Here is a 21,875-nt window from a genome sequence, read left to right as displayed (position 1 = left end):
ACGCCCGACCAAGTCAGAGGTAACACGGGGATCTGAACCACCAAACCTGTGTTGGTAGGCAACGAAACAGACCACTACGCTACACCCGGGCGCCCCACAACTTCCTTTTTTTTTTGTTGTAACATGAATATTACCGGGGGAGGGTCCACCTCCATAACAACGAGCTTCATTTAGAACAGAGCTGCCCCATGGCATCTTTAATAACCCGGATGCCCCAGGACACAGCAATTACCCGGCCGGCCGCCGGTACACACGCACATAGGGATGCTGAGGACTCGGTGTGTTCGGGTGGCTGTCAGAATCGGTGGAGGTTTTTGGAGAACACCTCTGATCATACGCCGCGTTGGCTTGATGACGCCGCAGACACACCCGGATGAAGGATGTCGACTCGGGGTGGGGGGGGGGGGTCGACCGCGGATCTCAGCGCAACTTTGCAGCGCGGCCCCCTGCAAGCGGATAAGTTCGTCATCTTTCCTCAGCGATCCGTCTAAAACGCAACCCAGCTGTCCAGAGGTCCGGCTGAAAACGCCGCCGTGTGTACGTTTGAGCTCGCGCTAGACGAAGGGTACCGTCTTTCACCGCTGTGCCGACCGCGGGCCGTGTGAAACAAGCCGCTCCGCTAAGTAGCAACGGTTCTCCAAAATCACCTTTAGCGGGGAGCCTGCATGGCGACGGAGTAGAACGTCTCCTTTTTTCCTCATCTGGGAAAAATGCTGCGATAACCAATCACGTTGTGTTTTAAAAGATGTCACAATCGCATCACAACAGTGAAACCGGAGCCTTGGCGCACATTCAGTGATGAGTACCGCCGCCGATGACGGCTGGCCGGAACCAACGCACCTTAAGAAACAACGCTCATCCGTGATGTCTCGACAGAGTAACACCCAACACCGGGAGACATAAAGGCGTGTTCTTGCATATCCGTAACAAAGTGAAATGGCCGTGAACACACAAAGCACGGAGAACAATGTGATGAATGCCAGTACACACCGCAGCTGCATGGAATCGCACATGACCTTAGAAACAAACAAAAAAAGCAGTAGAGTGCTGCCTCGTGCGTTGCCCCCTTTTCACTCGAGCCGTTCAGGCGAAGAAAACTTGGGCTGTAAAAGTTGAGTTTTACACAAGTCACGGCCCCTGCGGTACCTTCGCAGTAGGCGTTGTCGTCTCGAAGCGGGCGAAATCCGTCTTTACAGACGCAGTGGTCCCCCGCCTCCAGGTTCACACAGTCGGAGTGCTCCGCACAGCTGTGGCCCTCGGCGCAAAAGTCATGACCTACAGAAGAGAGAAAGGAAAGAAAGGAAAGAAAAGGAAAGAAAAGGTCAGTACCCAGAGGAGGGACGAAGACGGATGGAGGGAGTGAAGGAAGGACACAGGGGGCTATCGGAGGGGTCATGTTATTACAACGCGGCTGACTCTCGCAGCATCAAATCTGCAACCTGTATTCTATCTGAGCTGGTCAGAGCGGGGAGAACGCCAAGCAAGTCAGAATCCTAACCATGCATTTGCTCCACCCATATTCTAAATCAGCTGACTTCCCCAAGTAAGTTTCCCCGACACCATTTTTGTTTTCCTGTTGAAGGAAGGCTAATGAATAATTCATACGCGCAAGTGTCGTTACCCCCCCCCCCAACTCATATTCTCATAAGTTACACACTGTTCAATATGCTAACAAGCTAACCTTGACAATACACATAACCACTACAGATACTGGCTTATTACAGCTCTATACCTTAACCATAAAGGGAACTTCAATGCTCATAATGTGCATAATCCAGCAGGTATAGATGGTCTATATTATTTATCAAAACTTAAACTGCTTCAGTGGAACTCATAGTTACAGAGAAAACGATCTTCTCCTGTCCCACCGATAACTACATGTACCAGCAAGCACTGCCTGGACACACTGCTATGGCCGTAATGCTTCTAATACGCCCACCCGAGCGTACACACTCTCTGTCTGTCTGTCTGTCTGTCTCTCGCTCCCGTAGTCTCTCAGTTCTTTGCTGCCCAAGTCTGTGACATCACACATATCATTTGATACATTTTCTAAACTTTACCATGCCTTAACCTTTATTTATTTATTTGTTTAACCCCCCCCCCTTTTGCTCCCCAATTGTCTCAAGCCAATTACCCCACGCTTCCGAGCCACCCCGGTTGCTGTTCCACCCCCTCTGCCGATCCGGGGAGGGCTGCAAGCAGACTACAATATCTCCTCCCATAGATGTGGAGTTGCCAGCCGCTTCTTTTCACCTGACAGTGAGGAGTTTCACCAGGGGGATGTAGCATGTGGGAGGATCATGCTATTCCCCCCATTTCCCCCTCCCCCATGAACAGGCGCCTCGACCGACCAGAGGAGGAGCTAGTGCAGCGACCAGGACACATACCCGCATCCGGCTTCCCACCCGCAGACACGGCCAATCGTGTCTGTAGGGACGCCCGACCAAGCCGGAAGTAACATGGGGATTTGAACTAGCGATCCCCGTGTTGTTAGGCAACGGAATAGACTGGCATGCTACCCAGACACCCCAACCATGTCTAAACTTAACCATGTCCCACTTTGATTTAGTTTGTTCATAAAGGCTCAGTGATTAACCCAGCCACTGGGGATGCACAAGCCAGTGCATTCTTAGTGCCAAGCCCGGATAAATGGGGAGGTTTGCATCAGGAAGGGCATCCGGCGCAAAACCTTTGCCAAATCAAATATGCGGATCATAACTCAGATTTCCATACCAGATCGATCGAGGCCCGTGTTACCAATGACTGCCACCGGTACTGTTGGCCAGCAGGGTGCCGGTGGAAATTGTGCTACTGTTGGAGGAAGGAGAAGGAGAGGGGGAAGGCATGTCTAGAGGCAGCGGGGGAGGAGGAAGGGTAGGAGTGTGGAGGTGAGAGTCAGAACTTTAAGTGTTGGGACTATGACTGGTAAAGGGAGAGAGCTGGCTGATATGATGGACAGAATGAAGGTAGACATACCATGTGTGCAAGAGACCAGGTGGAAGGGGAGTAAGGCCAGGGGCATCGAAGGTGGGTTCAAATTCTTTTACCATGGTGAGGATGGGAGGAGAAATGGGGTTGGAGTAATTCTGAAGGAAGAGCATGTCAAGAGTGTGCTGGAGGTGAAGAGAGTGTTGGACAGTGATGAGTATGAAGCTGGAAATCGAAGGTGTGATGATGAAGGTTATCAGTGCATATGACCCGCAAGTTGGGTGTGAGATAGAGAAGAAAGAAGAGTTCTAGAGTGAGCTGGATGACGTGGTGGAGAGTGTACCCAAAGAGGAGGGAGTGGTGATTGGAGCAGACTTCAGTGGGCATGTTGGTGAAGGGAACAGAGGTGATGAGGAGGTGATGGGCAGGTATGATGTCAATGAGAGAAATGTGGAAGGACAGATGGTGGTGAATTTTACAAAAAGGATGGAAATGGCTGTGGTGAATACATATTTCAAGAAGAGGGAGGAACACAGGGTGATGTATAAGAGTGGAGGAAGGTGCAAACAGGTGGACTATATCTTATGTAGAAGGCATGATCTAAAAGGGATTGGAGACTGCAAGGTGGTGACAGGGGAGAACGTAGCTAGGCAGCATCGGATGGTGGTCTGTAGGATGACTTTGGAGACCAAGAAGAAGAAGCGAGTGAAGGCAGAGCCGAAGATCAAATGGTGGAAGTTGAAGAAGGAAGACTGTTGTGTGGAGTTCAGGCAGGAGTTAAGACAGGCACCGGAGGCATCCGGGTAGTGTAGCAGTCTATTCTGTTGCCTACCAACACGGGATCGCCTCCGGCTTGGTCGGGCGTCCCTACAGACACAATTGACTGTGTCTGCGGGTGGGAAGTCAGATGTGGGTATTTGTCCAGGTCGCTGCATTAGCGCCTCCTCTGGTCGGTCGGGGCGCCCCCCTGATCAGCAGAGCAGGGGTGGAGCAGCGACGGGGACAGCTCAAAAAGAGCGGGTTAATTGGCCAGATACAATTGGGGAGAAAAGGGGAGGAAATTGGGGGGGGGGGCAGGCACTGGGTGGTAGTGAAGAGTTGCCCGATGGCTGGACAACCACTGCAGAAATAGTGAGGGAGACAGCTAGGAAGGTACTTGGTGTGTCATCTGGAGAGGGGAAGGAAGACAAGGATATTTGGTGGTGGAATTAGGAAGTATACGAAAGTATACAGAGCAAGAGGTTGGTGAAAAGAAGTGGGATAGTGACAGAGATGAAAAAAGTAGACAGGAGTATAAGGAAATGCAGCATAAGGCGACGACGAGAGGTGGCAAAGACAAAGGAAAAGGCGTATGGTGAGTTGTATGACAGGTTCGACACTAAGGAAGGAGAAAAGGACTTGTATCGATTGGCTGGACAGAGGGACTGAGCTGGGAAGGATGTGCAGCAGGTTAGGGTGATGAAGGATAGAGATGGAAATGTGCTGACAAGCGAGGAGAGAGTGTTGAGAAGGTGGAAGGAGAACTGTGAGGGGCTGATGAATGAAGAAAATGAGAGCGAGAAAAGGTTGGATGATGTGGGAATAGTGAATCAGGATGTGCAGTGGATTAGCAAGGAGGAAGTGAGGGCAGCTATGAAGAGGATGAAGAGTGGAAAGCCGGTTGGTCCAGATAACATACCTGTGGAGGCATGGAGATGTTTAGGAGAGATGGCAGTGGAGTTTTTAACTAGATAATTTAACATAATCTTGGAAAGTAAGAGGATGCCTGACGAGTGGAGAAGTAGCATTCTGGTACCGATTTTCAAGAATAAGGGCAATGTGCAGAGCTGTAGTAACTACAGAGGTATGAAGCTGATCAGCCACAGCATGAAGATATGGGAAAGAGTAATAGAAGCTAGGTTAAGAGGAGAGGTGATGATCAGCGAGCAGCAGTATGGTTTCATGCCAGGAAAGAGCACCACAGATGTGATGTTTGCTCTGAGAATGTTGATGGAGAAGTATAGAGAAGGCCAGAAGGAGTTACATTGTGTCTTTGTAGATTTAGAGAAAGCATATAACAGGGTGCCGAGAGAGGAGGTGTGGTATTGTATGAAGAAGTCGGGAGTGGCAGAAAAGTATGTGAGAGTGGTGCAGGATATGTATGAGGGCAGTGTGACAGTGGTGAGGTGTGTGGTTGGAATGACAAATAGGTTCAAGGTGGAGGTGGGATTACATCAAGGATCGGCTCTGAGCCCTTTCATGTTTGCAATCATGATGGACAGGTTGGCGGACAAGATCAGGCAGGAATCTCAGTGGACTATGATGTTTGCGGATGACATTGTGATCTGTAATGACAGTAGGGAGCAGGTTGAGGAGAACCTGGAAGATGAAGGTATGCACTGGAGAGAAGAGGAATGAAAGTCAGTCGGAGCAAGATGGAATACATATGCATGAACGAGAGGGAGGACAGCAGAAAGGTGAAGATGCAAGGAGTAGAGGTGATGAAGGTGGATGAGTTAAAAATACCTGGGGTCAACTGTCCAAGGTAATGGGAGTATGGAAGAGGTGAAGAAGAGAGTGCAGGCAGGGTGGAGTAGGTGGGGAAGAGTGTCAGGAGTGATTTGCGACAGAAGGGTACCAGCGAGAGTTAAAGCGAAGGTTTACAAGATGGTTGTGAGACCATCTATGTTGTATGGTTTGGAGACTGTGGCATTGACAAAAAGACAAGAGGCGGAGCTGGAGGTGGCAGAGTTGAAGATGCTAAGATTTTCATTGGCCGTGACAAAGATAGACAGGATTAGGAACGAGCTCAAGTTGGACGGTTTGGAGACAAAGCAAGAGAGGCAAGATTGAGATGGCTTGGACATGTGTGGAGGAGAGATGCTGGGTATATTGAGAGAAGGATGCTGAATATGGAGCTGCCAGGGAAGAGGAGAAGAGGAAGGCCAAAAAGGAGGTTTATGGGTGTGGCGAGAGAGGACATGCATGTGGTTGGCGTGACAGAGGAAGATGCAGAGGACAGGAAGAGACGGAAATGGATGATCCGCTGTTGAGACCCCTAACAGCAGCGGCTGCAAGAAGAAGAAGATAAAGGCTCGGTGATTGGATGTTTTTGAGCATTAGTCACTTGCGCTCATGAATTATTCATGATTCTCCCTTCTCCTTCCTGGGGAAATAAATTGCTTTCCTTACTTCGCTGAGGAGCGGTGTTAATTAGAGTCAGCTGGTTTAGTACATGGGTGGAGCAAACACAGTTAGGACTTTGACTTACAGGACCTGGTTCTCCAGTGTCTGGAGTTTAATATACTCACGAATGACTGTGGAAACAGATGACTGAGTGGCTTTGGGCGCCATTTAACACGAGAGAATACAGTGAAAGAACAACATTTTCCTGCGTTATCGGAGACATAACACTTTTGAGCATCACAATTATCGATACACTTAGAATGAAGTATGACGCTTCCAGGATAATCCCTTCATCCCAACGTCACCCGCATTGCATTTTCTCTCTACTTGACCACGTTGCTTTTCCGCTCCTTTTAAAATAAGATAATTTATGCCCTGCAAGCTAACCTAAGTGAATTACAAAATAATCCTTTTCATTAACGGGGAAAAGAGAATACATCATCTGTACCTCGGCAGACTTTGCAGCAGCTGTCGGGAAGGGTGATCTGCTCTGTCTCCGGACAGCCGGGTTGGGGACAGGGCTCAGCGGGGACCATGCGGTGCATGGTCCTGTCCTGAAAAAAAAACAAAAAAACAGACACACACCAAGTTCCAATGAGTGCCGCTCTGCTGCCCTTCATTTGATAAGGCTTGGACATAATTATGAAGGTAATTATCCATCTATTGTGTTCCAACCCCCCCCCCCCATGGGTTGTCTCTCTCCTTCCTTTCTCTATGCTCATTACATCCCAATTACTCTGACATAATCATTGTTCAATAGCAGTTTTGCCTGGGCCCAGTGCCGCAACGGAAGAATATGAACCCCTCCCCGTCCTCTGTCGTCCGCTGTCTGAGCGATAACATGCACCTTGACTCGGGACGTGTCCTCATCGTACAAGCGGCAAGTACCCCGGACTACATCTTGGGGAATTATCCCTGGCCCGCGTATGTGTGTGTGTGTGGGTGTGTTTGAATGGAATGTAAAACTTGATTAGGCAGTTTCTTTTTCCCCGGGATGTCTTTGGCAGGCCCTCATGATGATCTCATCCCTGTCTTTATGAGTGATGCTAATTTGAAGTCATTAGCACCGGGCGCAACCAGACAAGAAGGCAACCGGGTGACTCTGACTGCCGGTTGTGCACGCCATGTTTTTACAAAATGGAGGGTTAAGAGGTGCTGACATCTCATTTTATTGTGGCATGTTTTCACGATGCAAAGGAAGCGGCGACATGGGCTAATCACAAATCCACCTGCATTGCTGCTCACGAAGTGAAGTGAAATTGTGTACTAGCAGCTGGCTAGCTTGTACTTTTTTAACCACCATCTGCAACATTATGCAGTCTACACGTATGTATGTGTTTAAGGTGGCAGGTAGGTTAACCTGCAGGAACTGAAGACTAGCTAGATGGTGTATAAAAAGATCCAGAAGAAGACCTGTTAAACCACTGCTCCTAACCTCTGAAGTACAGATTAATGGAGACTGTGTACTTATTCTGAAAATGAACTGAGCTGATTGACTGCCGGGCTCCAATGAACTGTACTGGAAACTACATTCTTGCCCAAAGTCAATCCTCGGGGGGGGGAAAAAAGGTTTACTTCAGTGCACTGTTAGTATACCTCCCCTAAAACTAAAAAGGGGCATTTTGCCTTTGTTGTACTTGCAAAAGGTAAACTCCAGAGTAGTACACTTAAACCATAGATTTAGACTTGCTGAATACTGTTTATGCGTGTACTTAAAGTGTTTGTGTAAGTCAACTTAGCGTATACATTATAAATAAAGGTGTACTCTTAATTAGCTTCACGTGCATCTACAAGTATTTGTCCACAGAGAAGTTTTATGGTTTTCGTTTTAAGTTTATTTGTCAGATGCATAGTTACACTACGGTGGGTAGCGGTTGTTAATGGTATTGAAATACTTGGGACTCTGAGCTTCCTAACCGTGGCAGATAAGACCTGAGTAAACAGTAGTATAGGGTTTCTAACACAAAATAAACATAAAAAGAGAACAGGATGTAAACGGCGGAAGTAAAATGTAACATATTTTATTTATTCATTTATTTATATTGAGGTTTTGAAATAGGTGTGGCAGGTTTGTATGTTAGATCTGAAAAAATAAAAACAAGTGTGACAGGAAAAATATTTAAGAAACGTAATAGTATACTTATATTTTAGCTTCCCAGTCAGAATCAGAATCAACGATATTTGCCAAGTGTGCTTACGCACACGAGGGATTTGGCTCTGGTTTACAGCAGCTTGTAGTACTTACGTACGTATATCACTCCCAAAAACAAAAATGGAAAACAAAAGAAATGGAATAAAAAGTAGTTTAATGTATGTATGCACAAAAAAAAAAAACAAAAAAAAAACCACTTCTCTGCACCCTATGCATTGCCTTTGTGCACTGCCTGTTGACACCTATGTCCTATCGGACTTGAACCTAGTTTTTTGGCACTTACTTGCGTTGTCGTCTCCTGACTAGACCCTTGCTTGTGTTGTGTTAACTCTCCGATGTGCGTCGCTTTGGATAAAAAGCGTCTGCTAAATGAAATTGTAAGGTATGTTACAACTATACAGAGTTATGTTATGGCTGAATAATTTATAACTTATGCTTACATATTACATTATATGCTAAAATTATGTTACAGTATATACTAAAATATGTGTTATATATTTATCTATTATATATTGAATAAATATACTTATGTTATAATAATAACATCTACTACTTTCAGCTGCTCCCGTTAGGGGTCGTCACAGCGGATCATCCGTTTCCATCTCTACCTGTCCTCTGCATCTTCCTGTCACACCAGCCTCCTGCATGTCCTCCCTCACCACATCCATAAACCTCCTATTTGGCCTTCCTCTTCTTCCTCTTCCCTGGCAGCTCCATATTCAGCATCCCTTTCCTAATATACCCAGCATCTGTCCTCCACACATGTCCAAGCCATCTCAATCTTGCCTCTCTTGCTTTGTCTCCAAACCGTCCAACCTGAGCTGTCCCTTTGATATACTCGTTCCTAATCCTGTCCTTCTTCATCACTCCCAATGAAAATCTTATCATCTTAATTTCTGCCACCTCCAGCTCCTCCTCCTGCCTTTTCATCAGTGCCAGTGTCTCCAAACCATATAACATAGCTGGTCTCACAACCATCTTGTACACCTTCCCTTTAACTCTTGCTGGTACCCTTGTCGCAAATCACTCCTGAAACTCTTCTCCACCCACTCCACCCTGCCTGCACTCTCTTCTTCACCTCTCTTCTGCACTCCCTGTTACTTTGGACCGTTGACCCCAAGTATTTAAACTTATACGCCTTCGTCACCTCTACTCCTTGCATCCTCACCATTCCACTGTCCTCCCTTTCATTCACGCATAGGTATCCCATCTTGCTCCTACTGACTTTCATTCCTCTTCTCCCCAATTATTATTCTTATGTTATTATTACAATGTAAGAATAATAATTCATAACCATTATACAGCAGTTATATGCGTATTTACAATTGTGCATCTGTATTGCACATCTGATTTAGAAAGAGGTAGTGCACATTGTAGATATGTAAGTGTGACATCTTGACCAGAGGGGCTATTTACAAAGTGTCATATTTACATAATAAATGTCCATTACTGCACCATGCTGTTAAGTGTTCATGAGAGAGCTGGCCTGTGGGGATAAAACTGTTCCTGTGTCTGGTGGTTTTGCTGCACACTGTTTTGTAGTGCTTGCCAGGGGGTAGGAGTTCAAACACACGGTGTCCTGGGTGTGTGTGTGTGTGTGGGGGGGGGGGGGGGGGTCTGTGCTGATTCTGCCAGCCCGTTTCCAGGCTCTAGAGGTGTACAAGTCCTGCAGGGTGGGCAGGGGAATGCCAATGATTTTTTTCTGCTGTTCTGTTTGCTGCAGTCTGTTCCTATCCTGTTTTGTTGCTGCTCCGATCCATACCATGACAAATGTGAACAGGACTGATTCAATGACTGTGGTGTAGAACTGGCTCAACAGCTCCTGTGGAAGACCAAATTTCCTCAGTTGCCTCAGAAAGAACATCCTCTGCTGGGTTTTTTTGAGGATGGAGTTGATATTGGTCTCCCACTTCAGGTCTTTAGAAATGGTAGTTCCCAGAAACTTGAAGGTCTCCACAGTTGTCACAAGGCTGTTGGATATTCTGAGGGGGGAGCAGTAGTGAGGAGTGTCTCCTAAAGTCCACTGTCATCTCCACAGTCTTGAGCATATTCAGCTGTGGAGTTGTTCTGACTGCACCAGAGCACCAGCCGCTCAACCTCTCACTGATATGCAGACTTGTCACCATCCTGGATGAGTCCGATGAACATAGTATCGTCTGCAAACTTCAGGAGTTTAACAGCAGGGTCCTTGGAGGTGCAGTCATTGGTGTACAGGGAAAAAAATCAGTGGGGAGAGCACACAACTCTGAGGAGCACCAACGCTGACTGTCCATATACCAGAAGTGACTACCCCCACCTCACCTGCTTTTTTCTGCCTGTTAGGAGGCTGGTGATCCACTGACAGATAACGGGGGATACAGTGAGCTGGGAGAGTTTAGAGGGGAGGATTTCTTGCATATGTTGCTGGGCAGTCAAGGTGTTACAGGATGTAGTGCAGTCCCATCTTGACTGCATCATCCACTGACCTGTTTGCCTGGTAGGCAAACTGCAGGGGGTCCAGCAGGTGTCCTGTAACATTCCTCAGGTGGGCCAACAGCAGCCCCCCCCAATTGTATCTGGCCAATTACCTCACTCTTCCCAGCCATTCTGGTGCTCCACTGCCTCTGCCGATCCAGGGAGGGCTGCAGACTACCACATGCCTCCTCCGATACATGTGGAGGCGCCAGCCACTTCTTTTAGGTTAGGGTGATGACGGATAGAGATGGAAATGTTATGACAAGCGAGGAGAGTGTGTTGAGAAGGTGGAAGGAGTACTGTGAGGGGCTGATGAATGAAGAAAATGAGAGCGAGAGAAGGCTGGATGATGTGGGAATAGTGAATCAGGAAGTGCAGTGGATTAGCAAGGAGGAAGTGAGGGCAGCTATGAAGAGGATGAAGAGTGGAAAGCTGGTTGGTCCAGATGACATACCTGTGGAGGCATGGAGATGTTTAGGAGAGATGGCAGTGGAGTTTTTAACTAGATTGTTAAACACAATCTTGGTAAGTGACAGGATGCCTGAGCAGTGGAGAAGAAGCATACTGGTACCAATTTTCAAGAATAAGGGTGATGTGCAGAACTGTCGTAACTACAGAGGTATGAAGTTGAGGAGCCACAGCATGAAGATATGGGAAAGAGTAGTGGAAGCAAGGTTAAGAGAAGAGGTGACGATTAGTGAGCAGCAGTATGGTTTCATGCCATGAAAGAGCACCACAGATGTGAAGTTTGCTTTGCAAATGTTGATGGAGTAGTATTGAGAAGGTCAGAAGGAGTTACATTGTGTTTTTATGGATTTAGAGAAAGCATATGAAAGGGTGCTGAGAGAGGAGGTGTGGTACTGTATGACGAAGTCAGGAGTGGCAGAGAAGTATGTAGGAGTGGTGCAGCATATGTATGAGGGCAGTATGACAGTGGTGAGGTGTGCGCAGTAGGAATAACAGATGGGTTCGAGGTGGAGGTGGGATTACATCAAGGATTAGCTCTGAGGCCAGTCTTGTTTGCAATGGTCATGGACAGGTTGATAGACGAGATCAGACAGGAGTCTCTGTGGACTATGTTGTTTGCAGATGACATTGTGATTTGTAGCGAGAGTAGGGTGCCACTTGAGGAGAGTCCGGAGAAGTGGAGGTATGCACTGGAGAGAAAAGGGATGAAAGTCAGTAGGAGCATGAATGAGAGGGAGGACAGCAGAATGGTGGGGATGCAAGGAGTAGAGTTGATGACGGCGTATGAGTTTAAATACTTCGGGTCAACTGTTCAAAGAAACGGGGAGTGCGGAAGAGAGGTGAAGAAGAGAGTGCAGGCAGGGTGGAGTGGGTGGAGAAGAGTGTCAGGAGTGATTTGTGACAGAAGGGTACCAGCAAGAGTTACAGGGAAGGTTTACAAGACGGTAGTGAGACCAGCTATGTTTCATGGTTTGGAGACAGTGGCACTGATGAAAAGACAGGAGGTGGAGCTGGAGGTGGCAGAGTTGAAGATGCTAAGATTTTCATTGGGGGTGATGAAGAAGGACAGGATTAGAAACAAGTATATCAGAGGGACAGCTCAGATTGGACAGTTTGGAGACAAAGCAAGAGAGGCAAGATTGAGACGGCTTGGACATGTGCCAAGGAGAGATGCTGGATATATTGGGAGAAGGATGGTGACTATGGAGCTGCCAGGCAAGAGGAAAAGAGGAAAGCTAAGGAGGAGGTTTATAGATGTGGTGAGGGAGGACATTCAGGTGGCTGGCATGACAGAGCAAGATGCAGAGGACAGGAAGAGATGGAAACAGATGATCCCCTGTTGAGACTCCAAAAGTAGAAGAAGTAGTACTTCTTTTAGCCACTCTGATTTCCTTTGTCAGTGAGTTTCTGGCCTGCTTGTACAGGGCTCTAACCCCACTACTGTAGGTATCCTGCTTGTTGCTAAGCTGCTAAGTTGTCTTAGTTTGACTGTGAACCGTGACTTGCTATTGTTGTATGTGCAGAAGGTCTTGGTAGGCACACACATGCCAAGTGTTGCAGTTCCTGCTTTGCCTCGCTGGTCCATTTCTTCACTGTTTTGACCACAGGCTTTTTAGATTTTAGTTTCTGCCTGTAGGCTGGAATAAGATGAACCAAGCAGTGATCAGTGCTCCAAAGCTGCCCGGGGGACAGAGCGATATGCGTCTTTAAGAATGTTGTAGCAGTTATCCCTGGTGGCACAATTACTATGTTGTCTGTATTTTGGTAGTTCACGGTTTAATTTTGCTCTGTTTAAGTCTTCAAGGATAATGAAAAGTGAGTCTGTATGTTTTTGTTCTAAGCCGGTAATCTGGTCAGCCAGGGTTTGCAGTGCGTCATTCACGCTGGTCTGGGACGGGATGTAAACACCGACCAGGATGAAGGCTGAAAACCCCCACGATGAATAAAATGGCTTGTCGTTTATGAACAATCTCTCCAAGTTCGGGCTTTACTATTTACTTAACACTGTGACATCTGTAGACCAACCTTTGCTTACATAAAAGCAAATTCCTCCACCCTTCGCTTTCCCCGATAGCACCGTTATGCGATCCACTCAGTGTAGGCAGAAGCCTGGAAGAGGTAATCCGCTGTCGGGGATGGATTTGCTGAGCCGGGTTTCAGTGAAACAAAGAGCAGCACAATGTGCAAAGTCCTTGTTTGTCCTACTTAGGAGAAGCAGCTTGTCCATCTTGCTGGGCATGGAGCGGAGATTCACAAGGTGAATCGCTGGGAGTGCAGATCAAAATCCCCACTGTCAGAGTCTCACCAGCGCACTGGCGTGCTTCTCCTGTCTGCCTCTCCTCCATGTCTCACAGAGAGCTGCTGTTCCTCCAACTTAGATGTCCAAACAACCTTCTGGGTTTGTGAAAACTGGTGAAAAACTATCTGGAGTCCTTCTCTAGTAAAAGTGATCGGGTTTGAGTAACGAACACAGAGAATAAACAAAAACAAAGGAAGTACTAGAGGGCTGCCATCCATCATATATTGACACATACTTTCAAAAATATACTTAAAGTATGCCATTTTTCCTTAACAGAGTTTGCTGCTCCTGGTGTGTCCTTCCAGTGCAGCATCTGAACCCTGTCACGAATGTCCCGATAGGACTTTCCTCCAAAAGTTACCAAACTATTTACCAAATGAGCCTTATAACACACGCACAAACATACACATCACCCTCCTTCAGCCAAATACCTCCTCCAAAAACCTGCTCGCCCCGCCCCGGCAGACAGACAGAGAGAGGAGATCAGAGGCTTGACACACAGCTGTCGGGGTGGGGGGACGGGGGGTGGGTGGACAGGGGGGAGCCTGCAGGAGTCTGAATGCTGAGTGAATGACAGAACTCCCTGTCCCCGTTCCTTTGATCTGCCTGGGCCTGCCAATCATGCTAGCCCCGGCTACAGATGGGACCAGGTGTCGACCCAGCCAGCCAGCCAGCCAGCCAGCACCTTAGCGTCTGAAACAGGGACTCGGCTGGATTTAGATAAAGGTGTGTGTGTTTGCCGGTCAGGGGGTTCATGCAACCAACCTGAGTGATGTGGAAATCTTGCACGCCTTCACTGTGATAGACCGAACCTACATGGTGTGATGGGACGCCGTAAACTACCGCCATGAAAGTGTGCAATGCATGCACGCATGGCGGGTGGCGACACTGATGCAAATGCTCTGAATAACTGTGAAGATTCAAAAATATAATTTGGAAGCTGTCTGGGATACTATGATGGATATTGAATAATGCCTGTGGGGCACATTGATTGACAGGCGCACCGCTCTGGCCCCCCAACGCAAACTCAATTAGGAGCATTGGAATCATTTCTTTACGTCGGGTAAAAAAAGCTGGCAAGTGGGATCAATAAATTCAGCCGAAGCCGACGTCCTAGCACGCTAGCTCATTTAGGCTTGATTTAGCCTCCCGTGTTGGCGCAGCACAACTATGGAACGACTGTTTAGTGAGCTGTCATACAGCACAAGATGGAAATTAATTGAGTCAGAGCGCTTGGTTACATGAATTATTGTTGGGTATGTACCTCGATGGATGTTTGTGAAAACTGCTTTGACAAAGTGTGTATGTGCGAGTTTTAGTGTGTGGGCATTGCATGTGTGTGCATGTGTGCATTGTATTTGCATACCTGCATGCATGGAGGTGTGTGTGTATGTGCATACAAGTGTCTGTGCATTTATTTGTGTTTGAGTGCGCGTGTGTGTGTGTTTCTGTGTGTGTGTGTGTGTGTGTGTGTATGTGTGTGTGTGAGTGCATTGGAGTGACTTACCTTGCATTCAAATAGCAGGCACCTTCCAGAGGAGTCACGCACAGCTTTCCTCTCCCCCTCCACCAGCTCTCTGCCACCAAACGTGCACACAGCTGGTTGGAAACATGGAGAGAGCATCATTATACATAAAAGCATTCATTTACACAGTCCTCTACACACACACATACACAGACAATAGACTTCATCAGCGTCAAAATTAAGCCCATGAACTGAAGTTTTGCATTCTGTCTCCAGTCGTGTCTGACTGATTATATTGAATTTCCAAAGTGCTCATCAGAACCTGACATCAGATGACTCTGTTTACATGTAGAGCCTTTATCCAGGCAACACATGAAATTAAACCAATCTGCATGGCTGAGTACAACGCAGTGGCGATGAAATAACCACAACTGTGCGCGGAGAGAAGGCTAAAACATCCCTTCCGAGCCGTCGAGGAAATGCTCGCGTCACGGATAGGCAACAGGGTTCGTATCATTTTGAGAGGAAGAGTCTGCGTTTGCTGTGCAGTTTGGGTCAGACAGCCTCAGACTTAACGAAGCAAAATGATTGACAGCATAGGCCGGGCCCTATCACAAAGCAGCCCGTCATGAAAGGGACGTCTATCTGAAAGAACCATTTGACATTCTAGCGGATCGACCACCAAAAAAAAAAAAAAAAAAAAAAAGACCCAGAGGCACCAACTCCGTCAGGGGCCCGACGCAGCCAAATGAGGTGGGAGAGTCGTGTCTTTGTTGTGGGGGACTCACAGCGGTACTCGTCTCTCCAAAGCAGGAGCACGCGTTAATTAGCTGTGCGCTTGTCATCCCAGTGGCGGTTCCAGGAATTTTTTGGAGGGGCAAAAGGACAGCTAGAGGTTGCCATAATGTGCTGTTAATGTACACGTCCAGCACACAGAATTTTTATATGCATTAATATCGTATTAACAGTAGGCTAAAAGATAAACTAATAGGCTACATGCATACACATAACTGTTGATGGCCAGTCTCTTATTTTGCAGAACCTTTATAGTCAAGTAGGCTAACATTAGTAATGACAAATAAATACGACCTTTTTCTGAGCTCATCTACAAAGGTTAAGGCTATTAAGTAGTCAAATGCTCTAAGCAAACCACAAAACAAAAATGGATTATACACACCCTGTGTTCTAACTTCCTCTAAATTAACTCATGAATAATCTGAATAATATAGTATACCATACATTATAGCATATACTGATCTAATAAGACAGTTAGGCTGGACATTTTTGGATTAAGAATAAAAAACAGGTTCCAACCATATCTAAACCTGTTAAAGTCATGGATTTTGTTCTGCAGGACAAACTGCAAGGTGTTAGGTGATCCCTGCCATGGTACACCCACATAACACCAATTTACGGTCTGGTTTTAATCTGAGGAGTCGAGCATGGAGTGAATGGATAAGTAACATGCATCATTACAGAGTTAGTGTGAATGTGATTTTTGGACAAAGCAACAATGTGTATTACCAGCTTCACGTTCCTCTGCTTTGTTATAATAAACAATGCTGGGATCTGCAACTAAACCGGTGCAAGTATTTGTGGTCATAGATCTATAACAAGCCAGTCAAAGAGCTAAGGAGGCCATTTACCAAAAGGTAGGCTACTTTGAAATAATAATAATAATAATAATATACTAACTTCATGAAAGCTATACCTTAATGTTCATAGTTTGGTGATATGTCAGACTCAGATGAGATAACGTTTGATGTCAGGTTGAAGCGCCTCTTTAGCTAACACGTGAACATATTCACATTGACATTAGATATCCTTCCGGCTTATGTTAGATATGAGGTTGTGGCAGACTGTCTCATCTTGTAGTCTTGGTTGTACACATTACACACTGTAGCCTAATACAGTGGTTCTCCACTTTTTTGGGCCCAAAAGTCAAACTAGAGTAACAAGACACACCAACTCATGGTAAACAATTATGCAGATTGTCTGAACCATGATTATATTTTCATTAGAGATATTTCCCCGATATGGCACACTGAGTTATGATTAAATCTGACAGGCAGTAACGACATCACTCAACCCAGCCACTTAGGATGTACAAGCCAGTGCATTCTTAGTACCGGTCCCAAGCCTGCATAAATGGGGAGGGTTGCATCAGGAAGGGTATCCGGTGTAAAACAATTGCCAAATCAAATATGCGGATCATAAATCTGATTTCCATACTGGATCGGTTGAGGCCGGGGTTACCAACGACCGCCACTGGTATGGTTACCCACCAGGGTGCTGGTCAAAACTATGATACTGTTGAAGGAATAAGACAGGGAGAGGGCATGTCCAGAGGCACCGGGAGTGGAGGGCAAGTAGGACTGTGAAGGTGAGAGTTGGAACTTTGAATGTTGGCACTATGACTGGTAAAGGGAGAGAGTTGGCCAATATGATGGAGAGAAGGAAGGTAGATATACTGTGTGTGCAAGGGACCAGGTGGAAGGGGAGTAAAGCCAGGAGCATCAGAGGTGGTTTCAAACTCTTCTACCATGGTGCAGATGAGAGGCGAAATGGGGTTGGGGTAATCCTGAGAGAAGAGTATGTCAAGAGTGTGTTGGAGGTGAAGAGAGTGTCAGACAGAGTGATGAGTATGAAGCTGGAAATCGAAGGTGTGATGATGAAGGTTATCAGCGCATATGCCCCACAAGTTGGGTGCGAGATGGAAGAGAAAGAAGAGTTCTAGAGTGAGCTGGATGACGTGGTGAAGAGTGTATCCAAGGAGGAGAGAGTGGTGATTGGAGTGGACTTCAGTGGGAATGTTGGAGAAGAGAACAGAGGTGATGGGCAGGTATGGTGTCAAGGAGAGGAATGCAGAAGGACAGATGGTGGTGGATTTTGCGAAAAGGCTGGAAATGGCTGTGCTGAATACATATTTCAAGGAGAGGGAGGAACACAGTATGGCATATAAGAGTGGAGCAAAGTGCACACAGGTGGACAGGTGGATGAAGAATTGAGATGGAAATGTGCTGACAAGCGAGGAAAGTGTGTTGAGAAGGTGGAAGGAGTACTCTGAGGGGCTGATGAATAAAGAAAATGAGAGAGAGCGAGAGAGAAGGTTGGACGATGTGGGGATAGTGCATCAGGAAGCACGGTGGATTAGCAAGGAGGAAGTGAGGTCAGCTATGAAGAGGATGAAGAGTGGAAAGGCGGTTGTTCCAGTTGATATAGCTGTGGAAGCATGGAGATGTTTAGGGGAGATGGCAGTGAAGTTTTTAAATAGATTGTTTAACACAATCTTGGAAAGTGAGAGGATGTCTGAGGAGTGGAGTAATAGTAAACTGGTACCAATTTTCAAGGTGAGGTGATGACTAGCTAGCAGCAGTATGGTTTCATACCATGAAAGAGCACCACAGATGCGATGTTTGCTTTGAGAATGTTGATGGAGAAGTATAGAGAAGGCCAGAGGGAGTTGCATTGTGTCTTCGTGGATTTAGAGAAAGCATATGATAGGTTGCCCAGAGAGGAGGTGTGGTATTGTTGAGGAAGTCGGGAGTTGCAGAGAAGTATGTAGGAGTGGTGCAGGATATGTATGAGGGAAGTGTGACAGTGGTGAGGTGTGTGGTTAGAATTACAGATGGGTTCAAGCTGGAGGTGGGATTACATCAAGGATCGGCTCTGAGCCCTTTCTTGTTTGCAATGATGATGGACAGGTTGAGGGACGAGATCAGGCACGAGTCTCCGTGGACGGTGATGTTTGCAGATGACATTGTGACCTCTAGTGAAAGTAGGGCGCAAGTTGAGGAGAGCCTGGAGAGGTGGAGGTATGCACTGGAGAGAAGAATGAAAGGCAGTAGGAGCAAGACGGAACACAGGCATGAATGAGAGAGAGGACAGCGGAAAGGTGAGGATGCAAGGAGTAGAGGTGATGAAGGCGTAGGAGTTTAAATACTTGGACTCAACTGTCCAAAATAACGGGGAGTGCAGAAGAGAGGTAAAGAAGAGCATGCAGGCAAGGTGGAGTGGGTGGAGAAGAGTGTCAGGAGTGATTTGTGACAGAAGGGTACCAGCAAGAGTTAAAGGGAAGGTTTACAAGATGGTTGTGAGACCAGCTATGATAGATGGTTTGGAGACAGTAGCACTGATGAAAAGACAGGAGGAGGAGCTGGAGGTGGCAGAGTTGAAGATACTAAGATTTTCATTGGGAGTGATGAAGAAGGACAGGATTAGGAACGAGTATATTAGAGGGACAGCTCAGGTTGGATGGTTTGGAGACAAAGCAAGAGAGAGTGTGTACAGTGTCTACAGTGTCTACAGCAGCACTAATCATTCAAGGGAAGAACTGAACTTTCAGATAACAAAAAAAGTAGCTGACGCATTATGTCGCTATATTTGGGATTATGCGCCATTTATTTGTGCTACAGACGTGATTTTGGAGTTACACGTTCCGCTTTCGCATGATCCCTGGGAGTGCAGAAATGGCGCGGACGCAAGCTGTTTAGTGTCGACATCTAACAGTTCCTCGGTGAGAAGAGATTTAAATTGTGTCCAGCGTTCGGCCAGAGAGCGAAGCCCCCGCCGATGGCACAACAGATGAGAGCCGTCTATGCCCAACTGCGGCAGTGCGTGGGCGCGTGGTGAGCAAGTTCTGAAGTGAACACAATTGGCAAAACGATGTACGGCAACGTCTGCTAAAAATACCCTCGTTACATGCACACAGTACTCATAAAGCCCCGCTTGTAAAAGCATCTTTGCACAACAGGACCAAGTACGTTATTCAGAGCATGTCCTCTAGCCAATAACGGAGTTAATAAAATCATTTTCCAACATGCCACGCCATGTTCCAAGGACTACCGTGTTCCTATTAGATTTCAAAAGCAAACAAATCACGTCTCTTCGGGGGTCATTTGGTTCTATAAAAGAAAGAACGTCAAGGGGAGCGGAGCTAATATCCTCTGAAATCTGTTTCTACTGACAGGGAAGTACAGAGAATACGAGATGCAGAGGCGTTGGCTGGGCGCGCAGGATAATGAGAGTTTAGTGTCAGTCTTTAGCAAAAGGAAAAAAAAAGGACTACAGATTTGTGATGAAACTGAATTATTTTGCCAGAAGCAACGTATCTTCACAAAAGAGGATAACCAAACAAAGATGCGAAAAAAGGAAAGAAAAAAGATTTGACCTGGTAGTTTGTGTTCTGCATGAGCAAAACCTATTAGCATTGAGCCGGATCATTTTTAGAATCCTTCAAAGCTGTCAAAAAGATTTCTATTTCAGCATCTCTGATACATTGTCTGCACCATTGCACTTTATCACCTTCATATTTCGCCTGTATAAGTCAATCCTTGTGTATATACTTGAAGATTGTTGTGTTGTTATTCTATGTTAAGTACACAGAGAGCCACGAAACCGGAGTCACATTCCATATATGTGCAAACCTACATGGCCAATAAACATGGTTCTGGTTCTGTTCATTTCTATGGCTCTCACCTGTTTGGCTGGTGGCCATTTTGTGATCTGAAACCAGTTGGTTAATAATTGATTGGTCCATATATATATGCAAAAAAGGATGGATGTATCGCGGGAGGCAAGTTGGGAGGTAGCTTAGCAACGCAGCAGAGCCCTGGTCAGTTGTCAGGCAGCCATTGTGGAGGCGTGCTGTGAATATCTGCTGGCGATGACGGAGGTGTGCGTGTTGCTGTGCATGTGTGTTTTCAGTGCTCATTTACAGTGAACGTATATGTGCATTTAGCACATATACGCACATCTGTGTTTGGGTGCACGCCTGCATTTTAGGTGGATGCGCGAGCGCGTGTCCTCCCGCATGACTCCTGTGCACCTGTTTGATTGTGTATTCGACTGCATGAGTGGAGGCGGGTGAGAAGGTCAATGGGGGACTCCACTCACGCTGGCACTCTTTGCAGCAGGCACCCTTGACGTAGGCCGGCACCGTGCCCGCTGGGCACTGAGGGGGGGGACAGGAGATGGCCTCACACTGCGCAGTCCCATTCTGCTGGAGAAAGAGAGACATAGTGAGCGAGAGAGACAGACAGACAGAGAGAGAGAGAGAGAGAGTGAGAGAAACACAGCATGGCCCCCTTAAAAATGACAGCCAGTCACACACACATAACCTCCCAGCTGTGAAGACAGCGGTTAACTAAATCTACCCAGCAACCTTAAGAAACCAGATTATATGGATGACATTGTCTTATACCTCTAATACGACTTCATCTGCCTTCTCTCGCCGCACTGACAATTAACACTTCTGTGAAGGAGAGCTGTGCCACATGCACATCTCTGAGCCTGATCCTCATAATTGATAACATCTTAACATGTGACCTTTGCATGTGAAAGGTCGCAGCTAATTGCCACACATGAGGTAAGGAACATATTCTTTCTAATTCCTTAATTGCAGCCCAGAATTGGCATCACACGGTCCCCCAGCGAACGCAGAGGTTTCACTGGATGAGCAGGCAGAGCCGAATCCCGCATGATAATTATCATCTGTCAGGAGCAATTAGGTGCGATGTGCTGAGAGATATGCGATTTCCTGGCATCGCAAGATGGTAAGTGGTGCGCGAACCCGTTTCATTGACTAGTTTGAAGGGGCTCGGTGGCGGCGGACGAGGCTGTCGTTCCAGCGCCAGCGAGGAGACTGGCAGGGGGTGAAATTTGTTTACTGATGTATTGCAAAGCCCAGATCGCCAATCAGTGTTGATTCCCTTTCTGCAATTATTCACACTTAGTTTAAAGTGGACCCTTGAGAGGGGTCTAAAAACTGCTTAACACTTTTTGTGGACCTGTCTAATCCTTGGTATCATGGCCAATTTCAACACGGTCGAGTTTCTGTTTTGGGTAACTGGGGCAACCCTCTTCTATTTGAAAAGAATAATGAGAACGTAAACCCACAACAATGAAGGGCTCCAGCATTCTAACCCCCCCCCCCCAAAAAAAAA

The 21,875-nt window shown here is 46.7% G+C and overlaps 1 protein-coding gene across 1 annotated transcript in view; it reads right to left on the bottom strand.

The window, feature by feature from the left end:
* nell2a (neural EGFL like 2a) overlaps positions 1-21,875 on the bottom strand; it is a 183,550-nt gene that overhangs the window by 102,754 nt on the left and 58,921 nt on the right. Inside the window, exons 9-12 of the mRNA XM_056281703.1 lie at positions 20,827-20,929; positions 14,974-15,065; positions 6,542-6,647; positions 1,147-1,275 (exon numbers count right to left, since the gene is read on the bottom strand). Of these exons, the coding sequence (XP_056137678.1) occupies positions 1,147-1,275; positions 6,542-6,647; positions 14,974-15,065; positions 20,827-20,929 (430 nt within the window). The remainder of the gene's footprint in view (positions 1-1,146; positions 1,276-6,541; positions 6,648-14,973; positions 15,066-20,826; positions 20,930-21,875) is intronic.

Source organism: Lampris incognitus, chromosome 6, assembly GCF_029633865.1.
Source record: "Lampris incognitus isolate fLamInc1 chromosome 6, fLamInc1.hap2, whole genome shotgun sequence".
Classification (NCBI taxonomy): Eukaryota; Metazoa; Chordata; class Actinopteri; order Lampriformes; family Lampridae; genus Lampris; species Lampris incognitus.
This window is presented reverse-complemented; position numbering and strand designations above follow the sequence as displayed.